Raw genomic sequence first — 27646 nt, forward strand, 5'->3', positions numbered from 1 at the left:
CGGAACAAACAGGAAGTGGGGCGAGCCACCACCTTCCCAGCCCGGAGGCAGAGCGAGCGGGGTGATGGCGGACACGCCCAGAAACCCAGGGCTCGGCCCACGCGCCCTCACCGATCCGGCCCCTCCGCCTCCGCAGGTACCCCCAGAACACGGTCCAGACCAACGCCCCCCCCCCCCGCCCCGCCACGTCACAAACGAGGCAACTGAGGCACGCACGCCCAAAGAGGCGGAGCTAAGCTCCGATCTCCTTGGAGAGTAGACGACTGCCGGGGACTCCCGCCCTCAGAGAAGCCTGCCTCTCAGTCCCTCCAAGACCCCTTCCCGACGGCGTAAGGCACCAGCCTCTGCCAACGAGACCGCACTGATAGGAGCACTAATTAGCCACTCACCTGTCCTCCTTCTCCGGAGGTGGAGCTTAGCCGGTAATTTCGGCCCTTCATTGGCCCGGACGATTCGGCTCCCGCCAGTTGGCGGAGAGGCGTGGCCTAGCCTCAAGCACGCACCCGGCTCGCGCTTTGGGGGCGGGACTCCCTCCCATGTGCCCTCCGGGCTAGCGAGGATTCTCCCTTCCGGGCGTGGAGAATAGGGGGCGGAGCCACGAGCGGGGCGGCCAGACTTCCTCCCCCGTCTCTCCACCACCTCGGCGTTTCAGCTGCCGTCCATTTCCGGTGGGGGTGCCGCGCCCAGTGAGGGCCCGGAAGTGGGTCGCGCGAAGATTGCTGGGCGGTTCTTGCCGGAAGTGAAGAGCGGCTGTTCGCAGTCGGGAGGTGAGGCGGAACTCTGAGGTGAGGGTACGCGGCCGGGTAGGGACTGGGGTCCACTCCGCGGTCCACCGGCCCCTGGCGTTGTGAATGGCCCTTCCGGCCTATGGGCGCGTGATGAGCCCTACTGAAGGGGCCGGAACGGAGGCCCTCAGGCCGACCCGGGTTCCTGGGCGCGGTCTCTTGAGGTGGGGCCAGGGTGACCAACTGAGCCGGGCTCCTCTGGGGAGGTCCCTCCGCTAGATTTTGCCGTCCTGGCTGTCAGCCTCAGCGGGACCTTATTCCTAAGGTGCCCAGACGTAGGCATTCCTAAGGAACCAGGGATACCTTAGAGTCTTCTCTATCCCCCAACAACTCGTCCCCATTGCACGGATGGGTAAATTGATTCCGGGACGAAGAGGCTGGTCTACGATCTTATAGCGAGTGAGGGAAACAATTGGAATCAAGACCTCAGTTCCTTAGATCATCAGTTCCAGATCCTTCCTACGACTATTTCCCAGGAACCTCTCTCTGCCTCTAGAGTGGTCTTCCGGTCGGTGTTGTCTCGCGGGCAGCTGCAGGTTAAAGACCGCCCGCTGCGTGTCTTCGGTTTTGGTTGGTTGGTTGGTTTGTTTAATGCAAACTGTTCGGAAGGCCTGGGGAGGTTTTCAAAAAAGAGTGCGGCAAGTCTTTGTATTTTCATCCGGTAGCCTCTCATTCTTCCAGGTTTGTTGCTCCTACTCTGAAAGGCTTAGTTAACTTTATTGAAGGTGTTGCATACTTCTGGACCTGAAGTCAGATGGCTCAGGTTTGGTCTGGCCCCACTGCTAAGTATCTGTAGCCACAGATGCATTATTGAACTTCCTTGAGCTTTATTTTTCTCATCCCCCCCCCCCCCCCCGCCCATCTTTTGAGTGGAGATCTCTGCTTACCCCACAGGATTAAATTCAGTGTAACAAATTCTGTTGATTCAGTCAGGCGCTACCATATCCAGGAAAAGCAGTTTTGAAACAAAACAAGCCAGACCTTGCCCACATGAAGCTAACAGTTTTTGCAGGGGCGTTAAAGAAGTTAATGTGAATGTGATGAGTGTTAGGAAAGAGCAGGGTACTATGGAAATGTATAACTTGGGGCTCAGGAATATCCCTTCTGCAGAGCAGAATTTAAGATGGATTTTGAAGGATAAATAGCAGTAAGCTTGATGAAGAAAGGATGAGAACCTTTTAAGGCAGAAGGTAGTATTAGAACTGTGTTAGTTGAAGCTCTTTGTAGGGATTCCTGTTCAAGTGAAAAACAAGGTAGCCCAGCACATTCATCATTCACCACTAATTCATTGAGCCCTTAATATGTTTGAGGCACATATTAAATGAGGCCCTTGGCCTTGGTGGCTAAGAATATAGTTGTTACAGGGTTGGGGGCAGACAGGTAAATCAGGGATGGCTTACCATGTCCTAATGCACTGTGAGAGCACAGGGCTATGCAAGAATAGAGGAGGAATACCTGAGCGGGTTTCTATGCTTTGAGGAGGAAATGGAGGATAAGTGTAGCAGGACTTATTTAGCCATGTGGTGAATCTGGAAAAGGGACTTACAGGCAGAGTGCAAGGACATGGAGATCTGGACATAGGAAAGACCATGGCTAGTTCAGTGTGACTTTTCCAATAATGCATGGAGAAGTGAAGGAAGTGGCAAGTGCTGGGTCAAATATGAAGGACCTTGTAAATCATGCTGAATAATGTGGATCTTACTTGGAAAGCTCTGAGGATGCTTTGTAGGATGTTATATAGGAAAATGATGTGGTCGGATCTGTGTTTTAGAAAGTTTAGTTTGTCTACTTGCAAGAGACATGATGTCAAAGTAGTCCAGTGTTGGGAAGCTTTTGTCATAGTCATGGCTTGGACTAAGATAGTGATAGTGGGAAGGAGAAAAGGGATCAGATCTGAGCAGTATTTAAAAGATGAAATCCATAGAATTGGAGGCCAATTGTTTATGGAAGTGAAGAAATAGGAGTAGTCTAGGATGAATGCCTGGCTTTCTGGCTTAGGGAACTGGGTGGTACCATTCACTAAGGTAGGTAATGTAAGAGGAGAGGGGTAAGTTGGGGAGTTGGCATGGAAAGAAAATGAATTTTGGACATAATTAATTTGAGGTGTTTGTAGCATATCCAGGCAAAGATGTCTGATAAAGTACCCCAACTAAAGGAAACGAAGAGCAAAGATGTGGAGTCAGGAAAGGGCTTACATTCAGCGAAGTACCTGGAGTATTGGAATTTGTCTGGAGTTTGTAGCAGAAGATAAGACCGGGGAGAAGGGTAGATAGATGGCTGCCAAGTTGGAAAGGGCTTTTGATGCCTTGTTTGAATGTGTTTGGGTTTTGTTCTGTGGTTGGCAGTTTGCTTATTTGAGTTGTCTTGGTCTAGCATAAAGACATTTCTGTAGGAATTTCCCACCTTTTTCTTCACTAGAAATACTTCATTAATCGGGTAAACATAATTTGTGTCTGAGAGGAGTTTAAATAAAATGGTAGCAATGAAAGTACTTTGTCAAGTACAACCTGTCATGAAAACCAAAACTGGTGGTATTGTTAAGTTTCAGTGAGTATATTTTTGCTCTGAGCAGATTAGCTGTTTAATTTGTAAAATGCTTTGTTTCCAATTGGAGGGGTGATCTTTTTTCTCACCCCTTTTCTTGGTTATACATGCATATGTTTAGTTGCAATATTTTTTTAACCAGGGACTAAGTGTTTAAAAAGTGACTTCCTCCTTTCGGTTTTCTGTGAAGCATTTTGAGTCAAAGATGCATTTTACTTAAACGAGCAAATGCAAAGTGTCATTGGAGGTTGAACCTTCTGGTTGGAAATTTAATCCTGAGATTGGAAATCTGAGGATCCTCAAGCCTTATCTTACTCAGTCCTAATGATTATGCCTTTGAATCGTCATCATCAGTTTCTTTTTTTACTTTCTATTAACCTGGCTTTCATACTTAAATTTCACCTTTTTCTACCATAACTAGGCTAATCTTTTAGAAAGAGCCATTTTTGTCTTCTTATCTTAACCTGGCTTCAGATTCCTGAAGAATCGAATGTAAATACCGTTGTCCAGTTTACAGAATTCTCCACAGTTGTACTCTGACCTTAATTTTCATTAAATAATGTAGATTGACATTGTAATTTAGAAACCCTAAACTACTACATTAGCATTTTATTTATACCCCTTGAGCTTCCCTTTTGCTCCTTACTATTACAGAGCAGGGTTTCTTAGAAACCTTGGCACAACTGACATTTAGGTTGGATGGTTCTTCATTTTTGGGTTGTCTTACCTGTACATTGTAGGATTTTAGCAGTATCCCTGGCCTCTACCCATCAGATGCCAGTAGCACTCGCTCAGTTGTGCTTACCAAAAATGTCTCCAGACATTGGCCACTGTCTCCTCAAGGACAGAATTGCCCCTGATTGAGAACCACCGCTTTAGAAAGTGTCACAACTATGATTGTGCAGCATCTTATCTCTCCCAGCTAAATTTTCTAGGGCAGGCTTTGTGGCCATGCTTAGCACAGTGTATGCACATGATAAACATGGCATATCCTGTAGTGAATGAATCATTTTTTCATTGAGGCATCAAGAATTACTGTTTATTCAAGTAATTTCTGGGTGGTGATACTTGAAGGACTTGCCTTTTTGGTTTTCCTCAGAGGATGTGATCTTGATAGAGAAATGTCTCTTATTAGGCACTCAAAAGAAGAAAGTTTTGGGTTAGTTGACAGTGGAAGTCAGCAGATTTATATATCCCTCATATTGGATGTGTAAATTCCCATTACGTTCATGGTGCCTGCATTTAGACAGCTTGGTTTAGTGAACAAGGATTACCATTTATTTTAAATAGCTTATAGTTTATGATGTTGACACTCTGTTTATTTTGATTGATTAAATTGTTAGAGTTGAATCATCTTTAAATTAATGCAACTACAGCATTCATCATGAAATTGTTTCTTTTTTGATATACCGTTATGTAAACTTAATAAAAAGAATCAAAACTCTAAAAATATTCCTTAGCTATAATAAAGCTTTGTTTGCCTTGTATTACCAGACCTGTAGTGTTCAACTTTTCCATTTGACTGGAAAATAAAGCTGAAATGTTTCATGGAAGGAGTGAGCTTGCTTTTTTCTGTTTTGCTTTTGTTTTTGTTTTTGTTTCCCGCAGAGGTCATTTAAAATTCCTATACTTAAGTTATAATTATAGACTTTCAGTCACATATCTTTTCATATCTCTTGCTGTAGCTGAATCATGGCTAGGCACAAACAGCATCCTTGGGTCTATCTTTATGCAGCTATCCAACTGAAGTCAGCCAATGCACTTTTTCCTTATATTTGTAAAATATGCCTGCTCAGTGTTCTTATGTGGTTAATCTTCATAGCATTCCTTAAAAGTAAGAGAGAGAGGGGAACCCGTGGCCACATAAAGTTGTTTATTTGCCCCAACCATTGAAACAGCTAGTTCCTTAGTCTGACTTCAGCTTATACATTCTAATTAGCTTTTACCCCTGGAATTTCAGATAGGGGACAGAACCGGAGACAAGTGCTGATGCTGGATTGGATTCTTTCCCTCCCTAGAAGTAGAAGATAGACCTTTCTCTTTTAATCTAAACCTCAGATGGCAGTCACTCAGACACTAAATGTCATTGGTTCCCTCAGTGAAACTAAATGCTTGGGGAAGAACAGTGGCTCCTGATTTGGGTTAGATTTGACGGGCATCTTTACTAGGGCAAAGTGCTATCTATTCTTTGGTTTCTGGGTTAAAACAACCAATTTATAAATGTCTCCTGTTAGCATGTCTAGGTTTTGCTTTGTGACATATTAGAGCCTGGTGATGAGAACTAGGCTCTAATTTTCTATTGTTAGGAGTAAAACTTACTAATGCCTTATAGCTTCGTGGTACCTTAGGAAAGATACAGGTGGAGCTGGGTTTTGTTCTATTATAAGGAAATTATCTATGTTAAAGGTTTGAAAAATAGGTTAATTGTCCAAAACCCTATCATGTCTAATGTGACAAATACTGTAAATTTTGTGTTCTCTTCAGCTCTTCTTCCACAGTGCATTTAGCTATTCCTAAGTAGAAGTCTAAGCTTTTTTATTTGTTTGTTTTTAAAGTACGGCTCATAGGGCACCTAGGTAGCTCAGTCAGTTGGGCATCTGACTCTTTCTTTCGGCTCAGGCCATGATCTCATGGTTGTGGGATTGAGCCCTACACTGGGCTCCGTGCTTGGCGCAGAGTCTGCTTGAGATTGTCTCCCTCTCCTTCTGCCCCTCAGCCCATGTGTACTTGCTCTCTCTCTCTCTCTCTCTCAAATAAGTAAATAAAATCTTTAAAAGAAAAACTAATAAAGTGAGCTCCACACCCAGCGTGGAGCCCAACACAGGGCTTGAACTCTTGACCCTGAATTCAAGACCTGAGCTGAAATCAAGAATCAGATGCTTAGCCAGCTGAGCCACCCATGCAACCCCATAGAAGTCTGTTAACTTTGCAGTGAACATCTTCTGCCTATCACTTTTCCCACATTCGTATTATTTTCTTAAGATACCATCTCAGGAACAGAATTAAAAACTCAAGGTCAGATGAAGCATTTTGAAGCAGATCAGTTGGGCTGTCATAGGTGCGCTATCATAGTGTACGAGCTGACTTTTGTAGTTGCTTTTCAGTTTTACTTAAGGGTAGGACTTAGAGGAACAGCAACAGACAAAGTAGAAAACATTTTAAGCATAGCAACTTCCAACTCAAGTGGACATTCATACCACTGGCTAAATTGCCTGGTGAGATGAGACAGGAACTTCAGGAGTAACCTGATTCCATTTATTTCTGAATAACTTCCTTGATAGGCAGAAGGAATTGGATTGTTTGAACTGTTAGAATGAGGATACTGTGAAGTAGCTTTGGCAGGAGTCACTAGCCATTTCTGATTTTTCTTGCTTTCAGACCACAAAAGAAATTGCTGGAGAATCATGCTCTTAGTTTTCTTCTTGCTTGGCATGATATCTGTCCAAAAGCCTATCCATTCTCATGCCTTTGTGATATTTCTTTGCCAGTAACTTGCAAACAATCTCCAGCCTTGATCCTTCCCCAAGCTTTATTTCTAAATACTTAACCACGTAGAAGCTTCATCTCCTCTTCAGACTCTGCTTATCCAAAACTGACTTCATCTTCTTACGTGCCAGAAACCTGTTTCTGTGTATAGTTTTCTCTTAGGCCCCTGGACTTGCAGTTTGAGTCATCTTTGACTCCCTTCTTTGAATGCTACAGTACTCAATAGTCAGTACCACACAGTTGGTACTTGTTCTGTGTTTAATGCGCACTTGTTTTGTATGACCTCCAGGGGCAGTACCAAGATCAGTGGGTGGAAGTTCCAGGGAAGCAGATTTTGCCTCCATATAAGGAAGAACTTTTAAATACTTCGAGCTGTCTGAATGGAATGGGCTGCCTCCAGAAGTCTTGGGGTCTCTACACTGAAGGTGTTTGAATAGCAGTTACCTAATTGCTGAGAATGTTGAAGGGATTGTTCTGGCATCAGATGTTGTTTTTACAAGATGATTTCTAGAATCTCTCCTAATCCTGAAAGCCAGTGATTGTTGCTCCTGCTAGATTCCCTTGGGACAGGAAAACTATTTTACCATTCTTTTATATTCCCATTTAATTCAGATTCTGGTTACTTAGATACCTTAAACTGATTATTTGTAGGTTAATTGATTGTTTTCTTTTGGTTTCTATATCTGGCTGGACACTAAATATTGTGGTTATTTTTCCTTTGAATACTTTTTCAGCCCTCTTAATTTACAGCTAGATGATCAGCAGTATTTCACACTAACTTAGACCCTAATAGTTTCCTAGTTTAATCTAACCTAGACCTTAATATCTCTTCCATTCCAAATCACATTCTGTTTATCAGACAGTGTCTGTAAAAATTTTGCTTCTATCATTTTATTCCTTTACTCAGAATGCTTAAACAGCTTCACATTTATCACAACATCAGATTCAGATACTGACTGGCTTTCAGTGCCCTTCATAACCTAGTCTGGCTTGCTTATCCAGCCTTACTTTTCATGATGCTCTATGCAGGTTAACCTCCTTGCTTTATGTACATAGCCTTCGTATTCTCTCCTCCTTGCTTCTGATTGCTCTGGAGTGTCTTCACTTTTTCCATCAAGATGCCCCATTTTCCTCCTAACAGTCCTAATCAGTCCTCACTGATTTCTTCTCAACTCTCAGAGCATATAGTCATTTATACTGTATCACTCAGAACCATACAACATTCTGCAAAGAAAAAGCTTGTGTATAGGCAGGTACTATAACTTTTCCTAATCTAGGTGGAATTAGGAAAAGTTTCCTTCCTAATCTTTAACAGAATTTTTAAAAATGAAGCCCTCATTATTTATTCCATTGGCATTTTCATTTGTGTTGGCCTTCTCAATTAAAATGAAAGTTTCAGGAGGGCAGGGGCCATGTGTCTTCTGTGTCTTCAGTAGCTTCTAAGTATGATGCTAGGCACTTTGATTTTATGAGCATCTTCTGTGTGCCAGGTTGTTCTAGGTGCTGTGAATTAGTGGGGCTTGGTGGGGAGAGAAGAATGGATAAATTCCCGTTCTCTTGAAACCTGTTTTCTAGCACATGGCATGCAGTGATAACATTTTACATTCAAACTGCATTTTAAGGCTCCCAAAATAACTTATCTCCTCTGATCCATCATCTCTGTGTGCCAGGTGAGGACCCATTATTAAATGGCTGTCCTGTGGTTATACAGTGAATGCATGGCTGAGTTGGGCCCAAAGCTTGGTCTCCTGAATCCTAATTTTTCTCCTTAGACTTCTGTAATTAGGACTGCCTCTCTTTCCGAAGGTTTTATGATGAATGCTTAGATAGTTGGGAATCTGTACATTCATTTATGGAGGCTTACCCTTGGTTCTTGGCTATTGTCAATCAAATGACAACAAGATCAGGCAGAGCTATAGTTTTCTACTCTCACACTTCCAAATTCTTGTGCAAAAGCCTTATTTTAAACATTGGCCTTCCAAATATGTGTCATCTAGCCTATGAAAAAATACTGGCCTCCATGGAAGAAACTGAAAGCAGAAAATTAAAAGCTGCTAATAATGTAACTAAGACACCATGAAGAGGCCTTATGCTCAGCAAGTTGTAGGGGCTGGATGCTGTGATGAACCACATAGTCACTTACTTGCTTAAAAGCAATGTGGAGTGATGGGAAGAGCCTCAGACTAGGATTCAGAAAATTTGTGCTCGGAGCCTAGGTTTTCTACCCATTGGTTATTCCATATCTGGCAGGCTTTCTAACTTCTGTGAATTTCTTCATTCTAAAGGTGGAGATCAGTATCTTCTAACAGACTCCATAAAATTATTTTAAGTATCAAAGAAACAACAAATTGATGTTGTAAAGCACTTAGGACTGTAAAGGAATATTTTTAAAATTAGTATTATATAATCTAATAAACAAGGTTATTTTCTTTATGATACTTGGTTTGAAGATCTCTTTATCATTGTGATTTATGCCCAAAAGATAGCATTTATTTGACAGGTAGAAATATTTGTAAGATCCTGCAGACAGCAAAGAGGAAAAAAAAGACAGAGGGGGGAATCTCTCCAGATTTGTCAGAGAGAAGACAGCCAGACTTGTTTTGAGGGGAGAGAGGATAAAGGACCCTTATTAGCCTACTGTATTTATAGTGCCTACTACATTTATAGTACTGGAATTGCAAAGACATGGTCCCTCCTATAGGGTGGCTAGTTCCCTATTAACTATTAAATAAATGATTTTAAACCATTATATTAAATGTGTGGTAGAGATAAATGCACAAAGTTATGGGAGCATAAACTGGAAATGCTTCTTGGGGAGGTGGTACCTTAGCTGAGTCTTAAAAGGCAGTAGGAGTTCTGGAGAGGGGGCAGATTGAGAAGGAAGAGCTTACCAAAAAACTTACTAGACAAGTTTCCTAGGAAAAGTAACACTTCAGCCGAGTCTTAAAAGGCAAGTAGGAGTTAGAGAGGAACAACAACCAAGGAGAGTAGATAGTATGAACGCTCAGAAGCAAGAGAAAGCATGATTCTTTCTGGAAAATGCAGGCAGTCCTGGTGTGGCAGTAGTGTGTTAAGGAAGGGTGTGGTGAGAGGCAAAACTGGAGGAGAGTGGTAGGAGATAAAGCAGGATCAGATTATGGAAACCCGTATCTGGACTTTACTCTGAATGCCCTGGGAGAGTACTGAATGATACTGAGTAAAAGACTATTATAATTACATTTGCATTTGAGAAAGAGTATGGTGGTGGTATGGTGGTAGAATGGATAAACAAGGTGTATTATTGCTACTGCAGTAATGTAGGCAAAGTCATGAAGACCTGATTTTTGACAATCAGGATGAAGGCAAGGGGCATCTTCATTAGATAATCAAGATAGAGCCTATGAGAGCCTATGGATTTTGATGACTGGCTAGTTTTGCAGGAGTAAGGAACAATATAATTTAGTTAACATGTATGGAATCCTTACTGTTTTTCAGCACTGATCCAGGACTGCTACATGTACAGTTGACCCTTGAGCAACATGGGGGTTGGGGTCCTGACCCCCCAGTGCATTTCAAAGTCAGCATATAACTTTTGATTCCCCCCAGATTTACTAATAGCACACTGTTGACTGAAAACCTTAATGATAACATAGAGTTGATTAACACATATTTTGTATGTTATATATATATATATATTTATATATATATATATATTATACTGTATTCTTACAATAAGCTAGAGAGAAAATGTTATTAAGAAAATCAAAGGCAGGGCGCCTGGGTGGCTCATTTGGTTGAGCGGCTGTCTTCAGCTCAGGTCATGATCCCAGGGTCCTGGGATTGAGCCCCGCATCGGGCTCTCCGCTCAATGGAGAGTCTCCTTCTCCCTCTCCCTCTGCCTGCCGCTCTGCCTATTTACTTGTGCTCTCTCTAACTCTCTGTCAAATAAATAAATAAAATCTTAAAAAAAAAAAAAGAGAGAGAGTCAAAGGCAGAGAAAATGCATTTATAGTACTGTATTATACAAAATTCATATGTATATGGATAAGTTCAAACCTGTGGTATTCAAGAGTTGTGTATTTCCCCTTTATTGTAACTTTAGCCCTTTGGATTTTGTACTGTTGTCTCCACTATACTAATAAGGAAGCTGAGGCTGAGAAAATTTGATAACACTCATAGTCACCGTGCCTGTGAGTACTGTTATTCAAACCCCCAAACTATCTGACTTCTCTAAAGACCATGCTCTTAACCACTATACTTTTGATGCTTCATAGTTCCTGGGTTACTAAGTTGGACAATCAGGTGGTTGATAATAGTGCTGGATTACTGAGCCACTGGGGAGGAGAGGTGTGGGAGGACTATGAGTTCTTTTTTGGATACTTCAGTTTGAGATGCGTTCTGAACATTCAGGTAGGAATGTCTAGAAGGAAGTTGGATCTAAAATTATAAATTCCAGAAGAGCGGCTTGAGCTGGATATACTTCTCTGGGAGTCATTGGTTTATAGATGGTTGTTGTGGTGCCACTCCGTAGACAAGCAGAATGGTGCTGCCATAATGCTAGTTGAAGGCTTGGGAGTGGACATGATCACCTGAAGAATGTGAATATGTGTGTGGGGATGGAGAGTGAGATAAGATGTGTCTTTTGTTTCTTTCAATTTTGGATATTCTTTCCTCTAGCATCTCAGATTTCACTCTGCCTCTACCAAAATCAGAAAAACTAAGTACTGTTCTCCTGTTTGGTTAATGATAGAATCAGATTACCTATAAATGATAGCTGTATTATCCTTTTACATTCTGTTTAAGTTAGACAGCAAAATTGTAGCTTGTTTAGCAATGAAAGCTTACAAGTCCAAGTGAAATACAGAAAAAAAGGATCTAAAAATCTCATGAAGCTGTATTACTAAGCTTTTAAGATGAGTAAGTGTCCACCAACCCTGGCAGCCATTAGATACACTTCATTGTTTTTCCATGTTAACACTAGCCTCAACCTGTAGTATCCATGGTATATGAAAGAATGTGTTTTATAACAGAATGGGTGGTATCCTTTTTTTTTAAGATTTTATTTTTAACAGGGTACCTGGGTGGTTTGGTTAAACATCTGATTCTTGATTTTGGCTGAGGTTATAAGCTCAGGGTCATGAGATCAATCCCTACATCAGGCTCTGTACTAGGTATGAAACCTGCTTGGGATTCTCTCTCTCCCTCTGCCTCCTGCCCCCGCCCCCCAACCTTGGGAGAACACGCTCTCTCTCTCTCTCTTAAAAAAGGGGGGAGGGAAAAAATATTTTATTTATTTATTTATTTATTTATTTATTTAAAGATTTTATTTACTTATTTGACAGACAGAGATCACAAGTAGGCAGAGAGGCAGGCAGAGAGAGAGGAAGGGAAGCAGAGAGCTCGACTTGGAGCTCGATCCCAGGACCCTGAGAACATGACCTGAGCCGAAGGCAGAGGCTTTTACCCACTGATACACCCAGGTGCCCCGAAGATTTTATTTTTAAGTAATCTCTGTACCCAACGTGGGGCTCGATTTCACTGCCCTGAGATCAAGAGTTGTACGCTCCACTGACTAAGCCAGCCAGGTGCTCCTGGAATGGGTAGTATCTATTAATGGAGGATAGCTTAGGAGTTTGCCTTTTCCCTGGGATTTACAGACTGTGGTGGATTATATGTGACTCTGTCCTTGGACAGTATCCAGAATGGTCAGTAATTTGGGTACTTAGGTGATGGTGGCATAAGATAAAGGAGAATGTACTGGTTACTTCTAGTCTGTTCCATTTGTGAGAAGAACAGAGACTTGGAGACTTCTGCTATTCTCTAGGCCAGGGAATGAAAGGTTTATTTGGTTCACATTTTTACTTTTTTTCTGATTGTCTTTTATTTTATTTTTTATTTTTTTATTATTTTTTAAAAGATTTTATTTAGTTATTTGACAGATCACAAGTAGGCAGAGAGGCAGGCAGAGAGAGAGAGGAGGAAGCAGGCTCCCCGATCAGCAGAGAGTCTGATGTGGGGCTCCATCCCAGGACCCTGGGATCGTGACCTGAGCCAAAGACAGAGGCTTTAACCCACTGAGCCACCCAGGCACCTCTCTGATTGACTTTTAAATGACATTCTTGGGGTAATTTGGCTGACTCTGTCAGAAGACCATGTGACTCTTGATCCTCAAGGTTGTGAGTTTGAGCCCCACATTGGGTGTAGAGATTATTTAAATAAGTCAAAACAAAACTTCCTGTGGTAAGTTGCTAGGCCCAGAGAGACCAGAGCCTTGTACACAGAAAAGAATGGACGGGGATTATATTTTCTTTCTTGGGGGTACCTGGGTGGCTCAGTCTATTAAGTGTCTGCCTTCAGTTCAGGTCGTGATCTCAGGGTCCTGGGATCGAGCCCCATGTCGGACTCCCTGCTCACCGGAGAGTCTGCTTCTCCCTCTCCCTCTGCCTCCCTCCCTCCCCCTGCTGTGTTTGTTCTGCCTCTGTCTCTCTCTCTCACTCAAATAAATAAAATCTTCAAGAAAAATATACTGTCTTCCTTACTTTGTCTTGTAAATCTGCTTATCTCCTCCTCAGTGTGTTAGGTTGAGATCTTCTGACATGTCATTTTTAAGGGCATTGTAATGAGTGTGGTCATTTTAGGCAATTTCAAGGGTGTTGAGCTCATTCAGCTTAGTAACTGAACTAATTAATGAAGTAGAATCTCCCAAGTCAAGGCTTTGACTGAAATTGCACTGACTTATTTTTATGATATCACTTATGGTTTCAAACATTTCATGTGCTCGTGTATTGAAAACATTTAATGATTATTTGTGTGTATAGCATGGGCAACTTTTTTTTTTTTTTAAGATTTTATTTATTTATTTGACAGACAGAGATCACAAGTAGGCAGAGAGGCAGGCAGAGAGAGAGAGAGAGGAGGAAGCAGGCTCCCTGCCGAGCAGAGAGCTCAACTCTGGGCTCGACCCCAGGACCCTGGGATCATGACCTGAGCCGAAGGCAGAGGTTTCAACCGACTGAGCCACCCAGGCGCCCCTAGCATGGGCAACTTTAAGAACACTCATCCCTCTGGAGTTTTGAGATGCTATGCTTTAGGTTCATTAACTCCATGAATACTTACTGAACACCTACTTGCCAAGCAGTGGCCTAGATGGTAGAGTATAATAGGGAACAAGTCAGAGAAGATCCTTTCTCTGGTAGAGCTTACTTTCTTTAGGATTTAGACATTGAGTGAGACTAGTTTCAGATAAATTAGTACTTGTGAAAGATCTGAAAAAAGCTCTCTGGATGTGTCTCTCTTCCTACTCCAAGTCTAGATCCTGCCATCCTCATTTGTGAAGCCTGGCTCAGTGGCAGCATGTCCATGCTGTCCTTACCTGATTTTTTCTGCTAATATGCTCTTCTCCTTCCTGAAATTCTGTTACTGTATCTGCAACATTCTTATATCACCTTGGTATTTTTTTTTTCTATTTGTTTGTAGTTGTTAGTGTACTTGTCAAGTACCCACTATTAGTCTGTAAGTTATTGAAGGCAAAATAAATATCCTATTTATTGTGGTTTGGGGCATTCTGTAAGTAGGCAGCAGGATGTTGTAGGAAAAAGCATTGAATTTAGAGCCAGAAGACTTAAATTTGAGTGCTGGCTTTCTTATTAACTAGCTGTGTGACTGTAAGCAAGTCATTTAACTTCACTGTAATTAAGTTCACTCTCTCTACAGAATGTAGTAATTAACCTGAGATTCCTGAGTAATTGTTGGGAGGCACAAACTGAGATAATATATGTGACTGGACTTCGTAAATTCTAAATTCTGGCACAAATATTCTGTGGTGTCACAGTAAATATTCAATAAGTATTTGAATGAATAAATGTTTGCTTTTAGTGAACACCTTTTTCTGAGTCGCTGTCTTGCTTAATGAAGTCTTTATGATTTTGTAAATATATTAGTCTGTTTCTCATCTTGTTTCGTTACTAACTGATTCTGTTCAGATTTAGCATCCTCCTCACCCCATAAGTATTTTGTCTCTTCTCCTTAGGTGCTGTGTACTGTTAAAATAACAAGTGACATATGATCTCTTTCAGCAGGTGGTACACAATGGCTGACATGCAAAATCTGGTAGAAAGACTGGAGAGGGCAGTGGGCCGCCTGGAGGCTGTATCCCATGGCTCTGATGTGCACTGTGGGTATGGAGACAGTGCTCCCAAAGGTAAGCAGTATCCAGCCAGCAGAATACTTTGAATGAACACTCAGTGTTTTGGCCTAAAATTTTTCTGTCACAGGATATGCTCTCCTTTGAAGTTAACATCCCAAAATGCTTAATCTGCTAAGCTCTTCGCCTGTGAACAGATAAGGGAGGAAGTGACTTGTGTAGGGAGGCCTGTGGTTATTTTAACAGAAGAACTTCCTGATTGTGTGATACTTCCTGTTCTTTCTTTAGTAAAACCACTCTAGAAGTTGGGTGACAAGTGATAGGAAAATTTCCTCTGTCCAAATGATTGGCAAATTAGCCGTTTTGCATATGCACCAAATGAATCAGAATGTTAGCGCTAAAGGGGAGCTCGGTTTTTTTTTTTTTTTTTTTTTTTTTTAAGTTTTCATTTTATAGATAAAGAAAATTGGGCTCAGAGAGGAGAAGGAACTTAGGGTCACATAGTCAGTGGTGGTACTGGACTCATGTTCCAATATTCTGTTTACTCTATTACCTTGCCTCTCCACTTTCATGTGGAATGGCTTTTTAATAAATCATCTTTTTGGTGCAGGACTGATTCTCTGTGGTGTGTCTGTCTTTAGCAGGAGCAGCTCCATATGTGCAAGCATTCGACTCACTGCTTGCTGGTCCTGTGGCAGAGTACCTGAAGATCAGTAAAGAGATTGGGGGAGATGTGCAGAAACATGTAAGGATGTTTTGCCCCTTTTTCCTTCCTTTAAGGACTGGTGGCTGTCTTTAGATCCTTCTTGGTTTAAGAGCCCCTTGAGAGGCTCCTGGCTCCTCCTCTTTTACCTTCACTGAGGAGCTCACTCCAGGCACTGGAACGGTTTCTCAAATATTTCCAGGCCTTCAGCTTTTATCACATTTTCTGCATGGGCTTCTTTTATACTGAAGACCTGCTTGGTGCATAAAATATGGCTTGTTGGGGAGCACCTGGGTGGCTCAGTCACTTAAGCATCTGACTCTTGATTTTGGCTCAGGTCATGGTCTCGGGGTCATGGGATCTAGCCCTGCATTAGGCCCTATGCTCAGTGAGGAATCTGCTTGAGATTCTTTCTCCCCTTCTCCCCTCCCCCTACATGCGTACAATAAATAAATAAATAAGATCTGTTAAAAAAATATATATGGCTTGGTTTATCTTACAGTGAGAATATTCTCCCATTCTGATCCCAGCATGTTGTTGTTATTTTTTTTTTTTTTTGAAAGATTTAATTTATTTATTTAGAGCAAGACACAGTGAGAGCGGGAACACAAGCAGGGAGAGTGGGAGAGGGAGAAGCAGGCTTCCCACTGAGCAGGGAGCTCGACGTGGGGCTCGATCCCAGGACCCTGGGATCATGACCGGAACCAAAAGCAGATGTTTAATGACTGAGCCACCCAGGCAGCCCCCCCAGCATGTTATATAACCAAGCCTAGGGTGGCTTATTCAAAGAAATCATAGTCATGACTTAGCATTTATAAAGCTATGCATGATAGTTATTAGTTATGCTAATGTGGTTATTTTCACACTTAGCTCACAGCAAGAATGTGAAGTAGGCAGTGACAGGTGCCTCTCCACCCACCTTGCTTCATGTGCTGCCACCTCCACCGTCACCACCCCCACACTCAGATATATATTCTGAATCTCTTTTTGGGACCCAAAATCTTTCTCCTAGTCCTCTGTAATCTCTGTAAGCAATAACCATGTTTAGGATCTTCCTGACCCTTTAGCAAGACTGGTTGCTTGATCTTTGGAAGATCTATTTTGAGCCTTTCATGTACCATCTGTTGGCAGTCGTGTTAGCGCTTCTGAGTGGGACTGGGACTTAGATACAGGAGTGGGGGCTTACATTTTTACTTTATACAGTATGTAACATTTGCAAAGACTTAAAAACATGTATCACTTGTATGTTCTAAAAACACAAATCTAGAAAAAATAGGTTACCTTATTTGAATTTTTGTGTTTAGACAGTGGTTATAGACTCATATTTCTTAAACTCTCTTGACTATGACTGTCAGTAAGAAATACGTATTTAATCTGAATGGGTTATAACCTAGCCTTTGAGAAATAGCTTTAACCTATAGAAGTAAATACCTTGAGAATTCAGGCATAAATTTGGCCTTTGCTTTTACTTCAGCCTCAAGTTTTTGAGAAAAGAGCTTTTTTGGTGATGAGAGGCAGGAGGGATTTTTCAGTGCACTTCATACCACACTGCATGTACATTTGCTAACTGATTTCATCTAAGGCTAACCCTGATTATCTTCACTTCCTGGCTATGTATCCCTGATGAGTTCCAACAGGAACAGCGGTATATGTAATTTTGCTGTCACTCCCTGGAATCTGGAGTACCTGAGGAAAGCAACAGGATGTGCCTAGGTTGCTACCAGAGTACGTGGAAGTGGAGGCTCCAGGTTATTCTTATCAGGACCCTCTCCAGTTGTAATGTGTCATTGATAAGTGATTCTTCTTTCTGGCAGGCGGAGATGGTCCACACAGGTCTGAAGTTGGAGCGAGCTCTCTTGGTTACAGCCTCTCAGTGTCAGCAGCCAGCAGGCGTAAGTTCACTGCTAGTTGGTTTCCTTGTGGTTTGATGCTCAGGACAATTGAGAGGTTTCTGCTGTATCACAACATGCTAAAATAGACCTTCCAGGCCCATGTACGTTCACACCAAGTCCCAGAATAGTCAGACTTCAAGTGCATGAGAATGTGTCATTGAGTAGTTACCGGACTCTACTGGTTTGGGGTTATTTTTTGTTATTTGTTTTTTTTTTTTCTGTCATTTTATTTAGGACCATAGTTACTCCTGGACCTTGCTGCTTCTCTCAGTAGTCTTTTTTAACGTCTTGACTGAGGACAAATTCATTATATTGTCCTCTGAGCCCTTTGGGTCATAGAGGTTCTCTTGCTTCGCTGTGGCTGGGCTTTAACAATGCTACTGTGGAGATCCTAAAACTCCTGAAGTATTGCTTCTCCCCTCCTCCTCCTGTGGTTGGGATTTCCCTTTAAGTTTACTCCTACGTCAAAATTTTATGTTGCTAAGGTATGAAGATCAGTTGGAGAAAATGTGGATTTGAGTTTTGTTCTATTTGTTCTTTCGGCATTTGACTTTCCTAGGCAGAGGATCAATAAAAGAAATCTTCCTGTTAATGCTGTATTAAAACTCCTGGACCCTCAGCATGCCTAAATAGTGTAAAAATAATACAAGATAATGTTAAATATATTAGACTCTAATTCTTAATCTCTCTTGAATGGTTAAAGCATTGGTCTTAAACCTTTTCTTGAAACCTACACTTTCAACAACAAATCAGCAACTGAGACACTGTTAATATTTCCTGTGCTTTAGACTGAAGGTTGATAAACTGCAGTCTCCAGGCCAAATCTGGCCTGCCATCTCTCTTGTAAATGAAAGATTTTTGGAACACAGCCATGCCTGTTCTTTCAAGTATTGTCTATTGCTGCTTTACACACTATAATGGCAGAGTTGAGAAATTGCAGCAGAGACCGTATGTCCTGCAGAGACTGAATATTTACTGCGTGGTTCTTTAGAGAAAGTTTGCTGACTCCTGCTTTAGACTGTTTCTCGTGCTAAGATCTGAGAATTGAGATGTTTAGGAAACTGAGCTGGAAGGATAAAACTGAAAGGATAAAACATGGAAACACAAGATTCATCCATTTTGCTAATAATCTGCCTGTTCAAATGGCAAGCCCCCTAATTGCATTTGATTCAGCAGATCTCTGCTCAGCAGCTGCTGTATGGCTAGCAATGTATTGAGGGCTGTAAAGACTATAAAAGAGGGCTGAGACAAAGCCCTTGTCTTTGAAAAATTAATGAGAACTTTCAAAAAACATACTCACATGAGTCCATTAATAGTTTTTGCTGATGTGTGATGAGGTGCCAGAATTGGTTATGCTGACAGGAGCTGCTGTAAGTGGCCAGTGTGGCTGGGGCAGGAGGGCTGTTCCTCATGAAGCATGGGGAACCATTTGGCTATCTGGAACAAGAAGAGACTATCATGAGTAAAGGCTCAGAAATGAGCTAGTGTCTCTACTTAGTGGGACAGAAAAGAGACAAGTTGCTGAAAGGGTAGAATTTTGCGGTGTAGCTGGAGTATGGGTCCTGATCCTGAAGAACCACCAGATCTAGCCGGAGGAGAGTGAGATGATGAGCAGTATTTTAGCCATATGAACCTAGCAGGATGAACACAGAGTTTATTTGGGTGTTCATTATAGCCCACGAAGAATTCTTGCGTGCAGAGTCAGAATTGACCAATACATAAAGCTTTTACAGAGAGACTAACCTGAATCTTTTCCCATGTCTTTTCCTAGAATAAGCTTTCTGATTTGTTGGCACCCATCTCAGAGCAGATCCAGGAAGTGATAACCTTCCGGGAGAAGAACCGAGGCAGCAAGTTGTTCAATCACTTATCAGCTGTCAGCGAAAGTATCCAGGCCCTGGGTTGGGTGGCTATGGTGAGCAGTGCAGCTTCCATGGGAGGGAAGGGATGCAATGAAAGGGTAAGAGAGATGGCTGGGAGAGGACCTGAGTCACTGACAGCTTCTCTTTCTCTAGGCTCCCAAGCCTGGTCCCTATGTGAAAGAAATGAATGATGCTGCCATGTTTTATACAAACCGAGTCCTCAAGGAGTACAAAGATGTGTAAGTCCAGCCTTTTTCTCAAGGGGTCAAGGACAAGCCAGCTGGTTGCTTTCCGGAGTAGCACTTGGGGTTAAGGCTGTTGTGTTGGTTCTGTACCCCAGGGCTACTTTCTGGAAATTTCAATAGTTACTAGCTCACAGAAGCTGCATTTGCAAGCAGGAAGTGTTTCTGCTGTCACTTCTGCTTTTTCTCTTGTTCGTAGAGACCCGTTTAGTCTCTACCCTAGTTAAGTCTAATCCTTAACTCTTTCAGGTTTAGGAAGTTTTGCTAGGGCTAAAATGGACGAATGACCTTTTTTTTTTTTTTTTAAAGATTTTATTTATTTATTTGACAGAGAGAGATCACAAGTAGGCAGAGAGGCAGGAGAGAGAGAGGAGGAAGCAGGCTCCCCGCTGAGCAGAGAGCCCGATGTGGGACTTGATCCCAGGACCCTGAGATCATGACCTGAGCCGAAGGCAGCGGCTTAACCCACTGAGCCACCCAGGCGCCCCTGCCCTTTATTTTTTTAAAAGATTTTATTTATTTGTCAGAGAGGGAGTAGAAGCCAGGGTAGCGGCAGGCAGACAGAGAAGCAGGCTCCCCGTGGAGCAGGGAGTGTGATGTGCAGCTGGAGCCCAGAACCCTGGGATCCTGACCTGAGCCAAAGGCAGATACTTAACTGACTTAGCCACCCAGGCATCCCAATGAATGCCCTTTAATTTGCCTGTTTAGACAAGGTGGATTTTGTTCCTTTGTTGAGAATTTCTAACTGGCCCTATGCCAAAAGGTTCAGTACGATTTACTAGGAAATTTACTAGGTAAAGTGAGAGGAAGGCTGTTTTGGCAAAGCACAGGTATCAGGTAAGGGGTAGGGAGTCATTGTATGTCTAACCGCATATGTTCATCAGTCCTAATTGAATTCTCCATTGCTGGTTTTGAGTTGAAGTGACAGCACGCAGCTGCATAATTACCCAGACCCTTCCTTCCATCAATCATTTATTGAATAACTACTCTGAAGGAGTAGCCTTCATGTGTGTGAAATATGTCTCAGAACACCAGGCTCTTCCTTGATCCTTCCAGCAACCTAGAGTTAAGCACTGTAGTGTTTTGATTCACCCCACCATTAAACTCCGCGCACTTTACAGTTGAGCAAATTCGGTCTTATGCTAAATAGCCATAAAGTCGGGGTGCCTGGGTGGCTCAGTTGTTAAGCATCTGCCTTCGGCTCAGGTCATGATCCCGTCCGAATGGAGTCCTGCATCGGGCTCCCTGCTCCTCAGGAAGCCTTGATTTTCCCTCTCCCACTCCCCCTGTTTGTGTTCCCTCTCTTGTATCTCTGTCAAATAAATAAATAAAATCTTAAAAAAAAAAAAAAAGTCATAGAGTCTTCCAGCTAATATAGAAGAGGGGAGACTTGGACTATAGTGCAGTGCTCTTTCTATAATCTTACGATGATTATTTCCTCCAGGAAGATTTTAGATTTTTGGTGGGAGGGACGTAAAGCACTGTGCTATAGAGCATTTGAGTTTCTTAAAGTCCTGGAGTTCCACAGTGATGCCTGAATAACCTTCTTTCCACTACAGCTTCATGCGTAGAATGTCTGCTTTTATTAGTTTTATGTATTATGTTCTGCTTAAGGTCTGCTTAGAAACAACGGTTTTGCTATACTTAAAAAAGTTGGAGGAATACTGCTATAAGAGATAGGAAGAGATATGATCTGCAGTCCCTATCCTAATGGACTTTAGTCTTACTAGGATAATAAAATAGGTTAAAATAGTAAAGCTCAGTTATTTTTTTTTTTTAAGATTTTGTTTATTTGATAGAGGGAGAAGCAGACTCCTCGATGAGTAAAGAGTCCGATATGGGGCCCAATCCCAGGACCTTGAGATCATGACCTGAGCCAAAGGCAGACGCTTCACCAACTGAGCCATCCAGGTGCCCCGTAAAGTTCAGTTATGTCAGAAAAGCTGCCATAGAGCAGAGCCACGCTACAGCCAAGATATGAGCTCACAGATGGGAGGGGTTCTGGAATCACTGTTAAAATGTACCCTGGCCATCTGTGATGAGTTCTTCTTTAATTCTCCAGTGATAAGAAGCATGTGGATTGGGTCAAAGCTTACTTGAGTATATGGACAGAGCTACAGGCTTACATTAAGGAGTTCCATACCACTGGACTGGCCTGGAGCAAAACGGTTAGTGAGTCTTCCCTCCCTCCTTCTACCCCTTCGGGACAGGGTCCACAATTTTCTGTGATTTTGTTGCTACCAAGTTCCAAGAAGAAATGCTAGTCTTTCAGTGGAGAGTAGAAAGAAAAAGGAGGGGAAAAAAGAAAAGAGTACAGAAAACAAGGATCAGAGAAGTATTTAGTTCTATTCATTTTCATTACACATGGGTCAGAGGGCCAGAAGAATGAGTTACATTATCCTAGCCCTCCAGAAGCTTAGAAATTGAAATATAAAAATCCTAAGTACAAATTACCAAGCTAAATGCTATACTAACAATACAGAGTACAGAGTAGAAGGGAGAGTGAGTCTTACTGGAAGAGATTGTACTTTGAACAGGTGTACTCTGATCCGAGACTTTTTTCAAGTATAGAACAGTGAGAAGTGGGAGAAACGGGGATACTAGCAAATAGCAAAGCTTTAACAGAGTACATGTAGCATACAGAGTAAATGTAGAGATTGGTCATCTCTGTCTTCAATAAGGAGAGAGATTTTTAGGAGAAAAGGCTGGAAAGGAGCATTGATTATGACTTTTAGACTTAGTAATAGGTGATAAGTGCATATCATAGGTATTTGAGCAAGAGAGTGATAATGATCAGACTTGTCCTTAAGAGAGTCTGAGTGTATAGGTTAGGGATAAGGGCTAATGCTCAGACTGTGGAAGTGTTCCCATGGGGCTCGGGGGTGGTGCAGAAAAACTTGAAGGAGCTATAACCAAGGTAATAGAAAGATTTGATGGAATTGAGGGGGATGCAGGGCTCCAGAAAATTGAACAGTCAAGCTCAGATGGCAGCATCTTTTACTGAAATAGAATCAAGGAGGTGATTGTATAGGTAGGGGAGCAGATGGGAGATGATGACATCAGTCTTGGCCTCATTGAGGCTGAGGTACTGGTGCCAAGTCAATTTGCACAGCTGGCTTAGAACTGGAATTAGAGGCCAAAGGAACAATGGGAAAGTTGAAAAATGGAGCTGGGTTGGGTCCCTGGAAAAGGTTAAGAAGGAATAAAGCAAAGTTGGGTGTGGCTAGGGAGCATGAATCAAAGCATCGAAGGCTCCAGTGGGTACCCCATGTCCTTGATTACATGTAGACCCTATTTGGGAAGGGTACAGAGGGGAAGAAAGGATGGGTGTGTTAACCTGCCTATATTGTTCTAGGGGCCTGTGGCAAAAGAACTGAGTGGATTGCCATCTGGACCCTCTGCCGGATCGGGTCCCCCTCCTCCTCCACCAGGCCCACCTCCTCCACCAGTCCCCCTCAGTTCAGGCGCAGATGAGTCTGCTTCCCGCTCAGCACTGTTTGCGCAGATTAATCAGGGGGAGAGCATCACACGTGGTAAGTGGATATTTTGGCAAGAAAAGTTCTTTGGGCCAGATCTTACCAGCTAGAGATCTGACAGTTGATAAACCAGAATCCTGGTTTGTGTATGGGAGATTCCATGTGGGGTGTCACTGTCCTTCAGGTTGCCCAAAGGGACCTCAAACCTGGCTTAAATGGAAACCGAAATGAGTGGTGATTACAGTTGAGGGAACCCTCTGCCCCATAGGAAAGTTATTTACTATTGAGTGGCACATATAGAGTACCCTGTTGTACCAAGGCATGGTGCTGGCAGTTTACCCTAGAGCCTTTTCTGTGTTACCACATGGTCTCTTTGGGAAGTCACTGGGTGCATGTGTGTGTGTGTGTGTGTGTCTGGGTGGGGGTCAGTTAACTAACTCAGAGGATGATTGTTAGTCATGGAAATTTTGCAGAAGATTTACCAATGTTGGTATAGAGAAACTAGACACCCTTATACACAGCAGGTAGAAGATTAAATTATACAGCCCTCTTCTAGGAATCTACCTATAAAAATATCTAAAATAAAAAACAAGTATTATATAGTATGATTTGTAGTAGCTAAAGATGGTATAACAACCTAAATATCCAGCAGTAAGAGAAATGGTTAACTGTTGTGTGTCCTTTTAATATATTATGCAGCCATTAAGTCTTTTACTGCAGCCAGCTGTGCAGTGTTGAAGAAGACATCTAGTATAGCCACAAGGAGTGGTGGGGGGACTGAAAGGGCCAGTCAGTATTGGTTATTTACATTGGGCCATATTCAAAAGCAAGGAATGTATCAGCCTACAAGAGGTGATTATGGAATTTTTTCCTTAAAAAGAAACAAAGAAGACATTTTTATACACTATAGGTTAATGTGAGAAAATTTTTACGTGTTAACTGGTTAAACCAGACTTGTTAACAGTGTGTATGGTTATAACCAAATACAAAACTTCTATCAGTAGGAAAACTCGTGGAGTGACATTTCAAATGCAGAGACTGAGTAGGAGGCGTGGTAGGTCAGCTGTGGGTGAGGTTTCTTTCTTTTTCCCAAATTTTCTTTACTATGATATATTACTTTTCTTTTGTGCTTTAAAAACTCTACATATATTATGAATATATATTTGGTGAGTGTCTTTCAAGATCATCTTCTGTGCATTCACATACCCAATCCTTTCGTATCCACACATACCATGTTTGTTTGTTTGTTTGTTTAATGGAACTGTATAATTGAACCTTGGGGTAGAAGGGAATTTCTAAAAGCACTTCCCCAAACCTGCCTGTGAGAGAACATCTTCAAGGGCTTGGCTTTTGGCTTTAAAGTTTTTATTAACACTGAGAGCAGAAGTTGGTTATTGCCTTAGCCCAAAACCGTGGTATGAAGGACAGGCCCAAGGTAGCTGTTGTTCCTACAGCCCTGAAACATGTGTCTGACGACATGAAGACTCACAGGAACCCTGCCCTGAAGGCTCAGAGCGGTCCGGTACGAAGTGGCCCCAAACCGTTCTCTGCACCTAAACCAGGAGTCAGCCCATCCTCCAAACCAACCACAAAGAAGGAGCCAGCTGTGCTGGAACTGGAGGGCAAGAAGTGGAGAGTGGTGAGTTAAAAATGCAAGAAGGAGCCAGAAGTGGGGGCGGGGATTTAAACGGAGCACGGCCAAACAGTGTAGGGTTTTGGCTTAGATTACAAGAACAGAACTTTGGGGCAGCTTGTTTTGGGGGGTAGGGTGTATTAGTGATGGGATTCCTGAAAGGGATATTTCTTAAACAGGAAAATCAGGAGAACATTCCCAACCTGGTGATTGAAGACACGGAGCTGAAACAGGTGGCTTACATATACAAGTGTGTCAACACGACATTGCAAATCAAGGGCAAAATAAACTCCATTACAGTAGGTGAGTTTTTGTCATTGTCCTAGGCAGGCTCTGTCCTAATGCTGAGAGGGCTGGAATCCTGCCTGCCCTATTCCTAAAGATTGTTAAATTTATTACAGTAGCTTCCTTTAAAGTTACACTGTTGATGGGGTGCCTGGGTGGCTCACTTAAGTGTCCAGCTCTTGATCCCAGCTCGGGTTTGTTAGTTCAAGCCTCGTGAAAATGTTACACTGTTGATCTGCTCCCTTCTAGATAACTGTAAGAAACTCGGTCTGGTGTTCGATGATGTGGTGGGCATTGTGGAGATAATCAATAGCAGGGATGTCAAAGTTCAGGTAACTTGATATCTTGGCTCCTTCCTTTGGTCCCTGAGGAATTAATTGAAAGACATGGCTGACCCACAGATGTTGCTGTGCTGGGAATTTGATTCTACGGAGTCTGTAAGCTGAGCTGCTTTGGTGGCAGGAAAGGAGTTGGCTCTTAGAGTGAGCCCTTTCCAGCCCCCAGCCCAGCCCACCTCCAGTATCCAGTATCTGCTGTATACCTGTGAGCTTGCGTGTAGTTGCTGAATCACCTAAAATAGTGAAAGCTTTTTCCTGAAATGTACTATTGCTCTTCTCAGCTACTGGGACTAAGGTGCTTGGTTTCCTCTGTAGGTAATGGGTAAAGTGCCAACCATTTCCATCAACAAAACAGACGGCTGCCACGTCTACCTGAGCAAGAATTCTCTGGATTGTGAGATAGTCAGTGCCAAATCTTCTGAGATGAATGTCCTCATTCCTACAGAAGGCGGTGACTTTGTAAGTTAAGTTCCCTGATCTCTTTGGTGGTATGCTCTAAAAACAGGAGTGACTGAAGATTTCTTGCATCGGAGAAAGTTAGTTCATGGCCATTCTGCACTGAGTGGGTCTAGCCTAGCAATATGCACCTCAGACACCCCACCCATGAGTGTGAGGTAGTCTCATGAAGTAGAGCTCCAAAGGAGGTGGCTTTTCCTTCCTTAGGTTGAACAGACGCTTAGGGTAGTAACAAGGAATGGGACTGAGTCACAGCCCCCAAAGGACTGGCACCATGCAGTATATATGAGAGCGTGTATATGTTCTCATCTGTGCCTCCCAGGTTTGTTTGTCTGAGATTGCTGATCCAGGATCAGTGGGGAATGCACTCACACCTCTGCCTCTCTGGCCTTGGGGCCAGTGTTCTCACTTCTCCACCGCAGCGCCCCTTTGTTATGTCAGCGGCAGGGGAGCTGGGTCGTAGGAGATGTGTTGCCACTCACACAGCCAGGCTGCAGCAGGTGGTTCGGTCTCACTCTCAGGACGTCCTTCTTCCTCCCAAGAGTTTAGTGGAAGCAAGCGTTGGGAGAAGAATGTAAGATTTAACCTCAATTTATTGTGTAGCTTGGACTTAAACATGGTTTCTTTATTTGCAGAATGAATTCCCAGTCCCTGAGCAGTTTAAGACCCTATGGAATGGGCAGAAGTTGGTCACCACAGTGACAGAAATTGCTGGATAAGCGAAGTGCCACCGGGTTCTTTGCCCTCTCCCTCACACCATGGGATAAATCTGTATCAAGACGGTTCTTTTCTAGGTTTCCTCTACCTTTCTGCTCTTAAATTGCTTCTCTGCTTTGAGAAGCACAGCTACCTGCCTTCACTGAAATATACCTCAGGCTGAGATTTGGGGCGGGAGAGCAGGTCAGTTCATCTTCTGCAGGAAGGTGCGGCTTTTCCCTATTGGCTCAACCACACCGCCAGTCCCTCCTTAAGGAACCGCACACCAGCACTGGTGTGTCTAAGCTTTCAGCCTTTGCAGGCTATTTGACCAACAGTCTTTGGGAAGACTAAAGCAGTCCCCGGGGATTAACATATCAGAATGTTCACACAAGTTCACCTTTTTCTATCAATGAGCGTGAAGGTAGCAGAGGCCGGTGTGATTCTAGCGGGTTCTTCTTACCAAACTAATTTTTCACTATTGACAAGTGAGGCAGGAGTTGTACCTGACCAAAGGCTGAAGCTGGCCAGCTAGCATTCCAAGCAGAATTGTTTCCCATAAGCATTCCTTTCATTCTGCATTCCATCCTGGCTCTGCCTGAACCTGGGAGAGTAGTTTCTCCCGTGTCAGCCGCTGTGGCAGTGCCCTGCACCCAGGCCAGTTAAGGGAGTCTCGGCCCCTTCCTTTCACTGGGATCCCTGCCCAGCACCTTCCTACAGAGACGACTTAAACAAGAAAAAAACAAACAAAAAAAAAAAACGAAAAACACACCATTCCAAGGGATCTGAAATTCCTTCCTCCTTCCATGCTGGGTGCCTGTCCTCCACCTTCACTGCCTCCTTTGCCCTGTCATGCTCAACTGCTTTTGGCTTCTGTCCAGGCACCTGAACAAAGGACTAAAATCTCCACTGCAGCCTGGTTTTAGGTCTTATGTAAGAATCTTGCACAGCACTGCTAATGTAAATTACAGTTTTTCTCTCTAGGACACTTACCAAAATAATGCAACTTTTTTGGTGGGAAGAGAGATTGTCCTGTGACTTCTACCCATTTCCTGAGGCCTGTGGAAATAAACCTTTATGTACTTAAAGTTATACAGAAAATAGAATAAAATTAATACCAAACTTG

The 27646-nt window shown here is 42.8% G+C and overlaps 1 protein-coding gene and 1 long non-coding RNA gene across 9 annotated transcripts in view; one reads left to right on the forward strand and one right to left on the reverse strand.

The window, feature by feature from the left end:
• The window catches only part of LOC309842620, a 43532-nt gene extending 42847 nt beyond the window's left edge, over positions 1-685 (reverse strand). Inside the window, exon 1 of the long non-coding RNA XR_014299705.1 lies at positions 390-685. This is a non-coding gene — a long non-coding RNA (uncharacterized lncRNA). The remainder of the gene's footprint in view (positions 1-389) is intronic.
• On the forward strand, positions 640-27646 carry CAP1 (cyclase associated actin cytoskeleton regulatory protein 1). Of its 8 annotated transcripts, none has more exons than XM_082687053.1 (13): positions 640-767; positions 14870-14994; positions 15579-15682; positions 17455-17532; positions 19304-19447; positions 19548-19633; positions 21699-21804; positions 22992-23169; positions 24567-24751; positions 24925-25048; positions 25280-25362; positions 25684-25827; positions 26460-27646. In XM_082687053.1, exons 2-13 carry the CDS (start codon positions 14883-14885, stop codon positions 26541-26543), a joined length of 1428 nt encoding a protein of 475 aa, XP_082543179.1. In that variant the 5' UTR covers positions 640-767; positions 14870-14882; the 3' UTR covers positions 26544-27646. The 8 variants fall into 8 exon arrangements, with proteins under 8 accessions (XP_082543179.1, XP_082543183.1, XP_082543180.1 ...); XM_082687057.1 differs by having other exon boundaries at positions 15582-15682; XM_082687054.1 differs by having other exon boundaries at positions 642-767; positions 14873-14994.

This window comes from Mustela nivalis (genome assembly GCF_964662115.1).
Source record: "Mustela nivalis genome assembly, chromosome: 10".
Taxonomy (NCBI): domain Eukaryota; kingdom Metazoa; phylum Chordata; class Mammalia; order Carnivora; family Mustelidae; genus Mustela; species Mustela nivalis.

What these genes read in the sequence shown, in the direction of transcription:
- CAP1 (XM_082687053.1), top strand. Translation starts at nt 14,883, where the DNA reads ATGGCTGACATGCAAAATCTGGTAGAAAGACTGGAGAGGGCAGTGGGC. An exon ending in TGGAGACAGTGCTCCCAAAG is followed by an intron (nt 14,995 to 15,578) that starts GTAAGCAGTATC and finishes GTCTGTCTTTAG; the next exon opens with CAGGAGCAGCTCCATATGTG. An exon ending in AATAAACTCCATTACAGTAG is followed by an intron (nt 25,049 to 25,279) that starts GTGAGTTTTTGT and finishes GCTCCCTTCTAG; the next exon opens with ATAACTGTAAGAAACTCGGT.